Here is a 6,711-nt window from a genome sequence, read left to right as displayed (position 1 = left end):
GAGAGTTTAGGGCCACCAGCATCCCAATAGGTCTGATGTAGCTTAAGTTTGGGGTTCATGGCAGGGAGTGGCTGGCAGAAAGCTGGGAAAGTATGCTAGTCCTGGCAGCCCTCCTGGCCTGGACTTTACAACATGAGTAAGAGGGTGTCAGGATCAGATCTGTGTGTTTTTTTTTTTTTTTTTTTTTTTTTTTTTTTGAGACAGAGTCTCGCTCTGTCGCCCAGGCTGGAGTGCAGTGGCCGGATCTCAGCTCACTGCAAGTCTGCCCCCCGCGTTTACGCCATTCTCCTGCCTCAGCCTCCCAAGTAGCTGGGACTACAGGCGCCCACCACCTCGCCCGGCTCGTTTTTTTTTTTGTATTTTTTAGTAGAGACGGGGTTTCACCGTGTTAGCCAGGATGGTCTCGATCTCCTGACCTCGTGATCTGCCCGTCTCGGCCTCCCAAAGTGCTGGGATTACAGGCTTGAGCCACCGCGCCCGGCCCAGATCTGTGTTTTAATCACCTCTCTACACCCTCTTCTCCCCTGACTCCTCCCCAGCATACCATATTGACCATGTAAAAGAGTTGATCAGAGGCAGGTATGAGGGACATGATGAATCATCATAAGAATCAACTTGAGACTTAGGATTGTGTTCTAACCAGTGAACAATCAGCCACACTAGTGCTATGTAAATCACACACTGAAGCAGAAGTCAAGAATGTGGTAGAACTAACACAGCTGGTTTCTTGGGAAAGTTAGTATCATTCAATTAAAAGATTCCTGGCCTCTATGAAGCCCTACCTGATTTTCCTAGCCCAAAAGGATCTCTCTCCCTCTCTGTTTCTCTTTCTCTCTCTCTGTTTTTCTCTCTCTCTCTGTTTCTCCTTCTCTCTCTCTGTTTCTTTCTCTTTCTCTCCCTCTCTCTCTCCCGAAATAAGTGCTCTCTCCAGAGCATGTATTTTGTACTTACGACACTTTGAAAATTTTTTCTTGCATTGCTGCTGTTTGTCCTCATTTTCTCTTTGCCTCATTTTACAAGCTTATTTTCTGATATAATGCAGCTTTAAAAGACATCATGGGAGCAAGATAGGTACAGGTCAGGCACAGTGGCTCACACCTGTAATCCCAGCACTTTGGGAATATTGAAACATACAACTTATCACTTAAGGTCAGGAGTTTGAGACCAGCCTGGCCAACATGGTGAAACCCCATCTATACCAAAAATACAAAAATTAGCCGGGAGTGGTGGTGGTTGCCTGTAATCCCAGCTACATGGGAGGCCGAGGCAGAAGAATTGCTTGAATCTGGGAGGCAAAGGTTGCAGTGAGCGGGGATCACATCACTGCTTTTCAGTCTGGGCAACTTTCAGCCTCAACTTTTTTGAGACTCCGTCTCAAAAAAAAAAAAAAAAAAAAAAAGCTAGAGTGTAAAGCAATCATTAATAAATATTGTTAGATTTTAAATTTCAAGATGGGAGGGGTCATCTCCCACTCACCTTTATAAATCCCACAGCACTACACAAAACACATCTGTTGAATAAATTGATGTAGTAATAACAATATGCTAAAGTAAAAACAGTCATTGGATTTTTTAAAATGTTGACATTTTTTCCTTGAAATAATATCACTAGCTTACTAGTAGTTTACAATGTTTACTAGTTTACTAGAGTATTTGCATAGTTGTCTATCATGTATTCTTTCAAATTTTCATCTCTTCAAACTATGTCCCATCTGTGGTTGCCATTTTTCTTGCTTTGATTTGACAAAGTTTCATCTCTTATATAGGTCTTTTGGGAAAAAAGCTCTTAGATTTATTTATTATGCTTATTTTTCTAGTAGAAGAGATATAATTATTTCAGCAAAATCATAAAGTAAAAAATCAAAGAAACAATAATATTTGGCATTCGCCGAGACACAATTTTGTAAAGAAGGAAACAGTAATCAGCATAAGTACAATAAATTATGAAGATCTATTGATCTTTTAATGGGGGGAAATAACCAGAAGAAACACAAAAAGACTTAAAATACAGCATCATTGCCACATCTCATGAAAACATTCCCATAAAAAATTAACAATTTCCACTTGAACATGTATTTCAGCCCTCTTTGAACTTATTCTGAAATCTTGATGTTCTACTGATGTTTATAGACTAGCCATTCTCTCACTCCATGAACTCACAAGTTATCAGTCCCTTCAAAAGCAATTAAAAAGGAGCACTTCATGTTAGATATAGAGTACTTAAAGGCTAACATTTAATCTTAATTGGCAACAAGTTTAGTGCAAATAAAATTATATTTAGCAGCTTAGATAGTCCTGGTAAGGATGCATTCTCTTAACCCTTATTGTTTCCTCAGAGTGAAGTCATTTCTCTCTTTTTATGAGTACAAATGTTGGCCATTCAAACCTACTGAAAACTGGTAATGATAATTCTGTTTGCTACACAGGGAGTTTCCATGAAAGATGGTTTCAGTCACTATGCAAATGAGCCACATGGTTTTTACATTTGGAAAGTTCCCTTTGGGTTGATACAAAAAAGCAGGGCCTGAATGACAGTCATTCCTCATGGGAATTGAGTCCAAGTCATAACTGGATCTTACCCAATTTCTTTGTCTGATCAGTGAGAAGACCCAAAGGAGGCATTAATCATTTTACTCATTAACCACCATGCAAGGAATTCAAAAGAAGACTTGGGAACAGGGCTGAGGAATCTCTCCAATCGAACTCTACTCTCCAGTAATAATTTTATTTCACTGATTTAAATGCCAAAAAAAAAAAGAAAAATAAAGCCATCTGATTTCAAACCTGGTGCTTCCCACTGTCAGCCAAGATTTATTCTTCAAATGAACAGAAGCCAGAGACCTAGCCAGAGAGGATTTTGCATGTGCTTCATCAATTCCTCGAATTGCTTCTCTTTTTGTTAGACATCTGTTCCCTCTCTAGCCAAGGCCTGGGACTCCTGCTTCGGGAAACAATATGGCTTACTGTGCCCAGATCCATGGTGGCAAGGGAAAAGTAAGAATGCCTCCTAGATATCAAGCACCTGGCCCTGCCCCTTGTCTAGGTTTCTCCAGTCAAGGACCTTCAGCTTTTAAAAAGCCTGGATGGCCCTCTTGAGGTCCAGGATGTAGTGACATAAGATCCAGGGAGGTCAATGCCATCTCACTCGACCACCCTCTTTACCAACTCTCAGCAGCTTTTCTATTCCCCCTGAATTATCTCACTGAGCAGGGTGAGGGTGTGCTGCCTGTGTGTTAGACAGAGAGACCCACCTCAGTCACTGTACTCTTCTCTTTCCCTTGGACTGGGGAATTTCTCATACTGGTTGGCCAGTTTCCACTTGTTGTGCTGACTTTTGAGTAGGGCAGCGAAGGAAGTCTTTCGGGTGACACTTCTAGATATTTCCTTGCTCTTGGCCTTTCTGGTTGGGGAAGAACTTCCAACTAAGGGATAGGCAGGGAAAATGGGCTTGCCCCGAGGGGCTCCCAACAGCTGCCATATTTCCCCAGAGGTATTACTGGTTAGATACTGCCATGGCTTCTTCCCACTGCTGTCCCTGACATTTACCCGAGAAGCCAACCTTTGCACTAGCAATTTGATGACCCCCTGGTGGCCGTGAATGGCTGCAAGATGCAGCGGGGTATATCCACAACTGGACCTCACGTTTACATCAAGGACAATCCCTGCCTTCTTTGCTCCAGAGACCAAGTCCTGAAGAGCCCTGAGGTCCCCATGTTTGGCTATCCAGTGCAAGGCAGTGTACCCAGTCAGAAAGTCTTTGTGCAAGGCCAGTTGAGGGTCCTCCCAGAACAAAGTCCACACCTGAATCCAGGAGCCACTGGCAAGCTTCACAATCCACTCATGCTCCCTGGCATCTAGGGGAACCAGGGATGATTTGTGCTCAGAAGTTCTGTGGGGGGCCCAGGCTGCAGACCCTTCCCCAATGGGGGCCCACAAGCTGTGTCGCCAACCCCGCTCAGCCACAACAGCCTTAACCTCTGCAAGTTTTGGTGATAAAGCTGCATCAACCCTTGGGCTGGGTGCTGTTCCTGCCTTGGAGGGCTTCCTGGATCGAGGTGGGCGCCGACTTCTTTTCAGCAAGCCCTCATCAAGGTACTCCTCATCAGAGGAGGACAATTTGGCTCTCCCTGCCAGAGAGCTCCTCCTGAGGGACCTCCTTAACTTAGGAACTGGCCAAGGTAAAGGCTCCAGGGGGTGACCTGCAAGGCCCTTAGCCCCTGCAGGGACCTGCCGAGAGATGCGACCATCCCCTCTGTTTCTGAGGTCCTGAGGGCTCCAACTGGGGCTGCCCTCCTTCCGAGATACAGAAAGGCCCCCAGCTGGATTCCTGAGCTTCCCCCGAACTGGGGTTCCCAAGACAACCTGCAGCCCCTCTTCAGAAGCCCCTGGTGAGTCTTTGGGCCCGCTGCTGCTCTCCTCACTGCCATGACTCTCCTGGTCCACAAAGTCATCCAGATCTTGGAGGGACAGCTGACAACGAATGCTGCGAAAGACAGTCAATGAAGGGTTCCCTGGCCAGGATTCCCAGGGCTCATCCGGAACAACAGGAAAGAGAGAGTGCGAGGAAAGGCGGGGGTCTGGCGGCTCTGAGTTAGGCTCCGTGGAGCCGGGTTCCAAGGACAGCTGGAGGAAGTTGTCTGGCAGCACCGACCAGGCGCGGACAGGGCCCTGATGACCGGCCTCCGGCACCTGCGGGTGCCTGGCCACCCACTCTCGAGTGCGCTGCTGCTGCTGCTGCAGGGTCGAATAATGCAGAGAGCTGGGGGTCAGCAGCTCCGGCCGGTCTCCGCGTGGGGCGGGGCCGGGCAGGAGAGCAGGCGGTGAAGCCCTGCTCGTCGCAGCCTCGACGGTGGCGTGAGGCGAGCGATACGTTGCAGGCACAGGCGCGGGCTCAGCCAGCGCGCCTTCTTCCGGCTCCCTGGAAGCCCCGCGGCCATCCTGGGCAGGCAGAGCCCGTGCAGGCTTCTCCTCTGCGGTGGCGGAGTCCGGGAGTGCGCCGAGCTCTCCCGGGAGCCCCGCCAGGTTGTTCTGGAGGCATTCCCAGCAGCAGCGGCCCTGTGTCTCCGCCGCCGCGCACCTCGCTCCCGCCTGGGCCCCTGCCGCTGCAGTTGCGGGCACCGGCGCCCTCTGTCCGGGACTGACCTTCGATCCGCCGCCCTTCCCGGGTGCCGCGCTGGAGCCGCTGACCGGGAGTCCATTGCAAGCTGCGTCGGCTGCTCTGGCTGCTGCACCTGCTGGCTCCTCCTCCGGCTCCTTCTCGCGCCGCCGCCGCCTGGGCTGCTGCTGGGGCGACTGCCCCCGGCGCGCGCCTCGCGGGGAGCAGGGCGCAGCTCCCCCTGCACTGTGGGGGGCCGCGGGCGGCTCGCGGGGTCGCTGCAGCCCCTCCTCCCCTAAAAGGTCCCTGTACCTCCTCTTGAGCACCACGTACTTGGTGCCGTCGGGGTCCTGGCGCACTGCGGCGACCGAGTTGACGAAGCCCTTGAAGAGCTCGCGGCGGTGCTGGTGCTGGCTGGGGGACGCGTTAGGGTCTCGGAGAAAGCTCTTGAAGTGGCTCAGCAAGGCAGCGTTGGTCACGCGGCCCCCAGCCTGGCACAGAAAGTCCAGTAGTGCCTCCTGGCTCAGCTCTCGGGCCATCGCTGCCTTGTCCTCCGCCCCTGAGGTGTCTGCCTCTCGCCCTCCCGGGGCTCTCCCCAGCCAGAGGAAACCCTGGCCGGGCGAGTGTCACCTGCGCCCGGGGCGGCACTAGCCGCCCCCATCAGCAGCGGAGGCCAGCGCTGCCCACAGCCAGTGAGCGCGCCAGGAGGTCCGTGGGTCCCCTTCGGGTGGCCCCAGGGCTGAGTCCCCGCGGCAGTCTCAGTGAGAGAGGGCGGCTCCCAGGCCGCACCTGCGCGACTCTAGCCTCTCGCAACGAGTCCCCACCGCGAAAGTTCCCGGGATAGGGCCGAGTCGGTTTCACCTGCGCCCTGGCTGCGCGTCCTCCCTGGCTCTGGGGGAAGGGCCAGGCCCGCCTCCTCGTGTCCCTCCGCCCCCTGAGGTCTCCCCCACCCCCCGCCACCCATCCCAGAAGAGTCAGACCGGAGAGACTACTGGTAGGTGAGGTTAGCGGCGAACCTAGCCTGCAGCAAACCGCTCTGCGGCCGGGGAAGTGGAAGGCAGGTAGGCGATCGGCCGTTCTAAGTCTCCGCCACGCAGGAAACAAAAGCGATAGAAGGTCCGTTCCTGTCCTCCGGTGCTTTGATGTGTTCAGGCTGAAGCCGAAGGGGGAGAAGGAGAAGCTGCAAGTTAACGGGCAATCTGACTTATATTTCTTTATTAACGCTGTAGAGGAGTATTTCAGATTTCTCGAGGCTGTACTGAGGTCTGCAAAACTCACTTTGCATCCAAACTAAATTTTTCTTAAGATGGAAATACTTTCTGGGCCGCTTCTCCGGCGCCCCCTCCAAGGGGTCCAAATACATCCAAGTCTATACTGAAAAAAGAAATCACTCTGAAAATTACTTCTGGCCAATACTGGTTTGGGCCTTTTCCCTTCATACTTGTCTCACATTAAGGTGCTGGAAAAATAAAATCACTTTGATAGCTTCTTGCCCCCTGCGGCTCAAATGAACTAGGAATTATGTCTCGCCAGTAAGGTATTTGATGTGTAGCATTAGTTTGCTTTTATTTATTCTAAAATTTGTGAACAGCAGAGATTTGTAGTGTTTTGTGTTGG

At 51.0% G+C, this 6,711-nt stretch overlaps 1 protein-coding gene across 1 annotated transcript; it reads right to left on the bottom strand.

Moving 5' to 3' along the window:
- Window positions 1-1,936: 1,936 nt before the first annotated feature.
- SOWAHB (sosondowah ankyrin repeat domain family member B) lies at window positions 1,937-5,966 on the bottom strand. Its single transcript, XM_033214356.1, has one exon. The coding sequence runs from the start codon at window positions 5,631-5,633 to the stop codon at window positions 3,252-3,254; it is 2,382 nt and encodes a 793-aa protein (XP_033070247.1). The 5' UTR covers window positions 5,634-5,966; the 3' UTR covers window positions 1,937-3,251.
- Between the last annotated feature and the right edge of the window lie 745 nt (window positions 5,967-6,711).

Source organism: Trachypithecus francoisi, unplaced genomic scaffold (assembly GCF_009764315.1).
Source record: "Trachypithecus francoisi isolate TF-2019V2 unplaced genomic scaffold, Tfra_2.0 Lachesis_group1, whole genome shotgun sequence".
Taxonomy (NCBI): Eukaryota; Metazoa; Chordata; class Mammalia; order Primates; family Cercopithecidae; genus Trachypithecus; species Trachypithecus francoisi.
The sequence above is the reverse complement of the archived record's forward strand: the minus strand, read 5'-3'. Positions and strand labels throughout refer to the sequence as shown.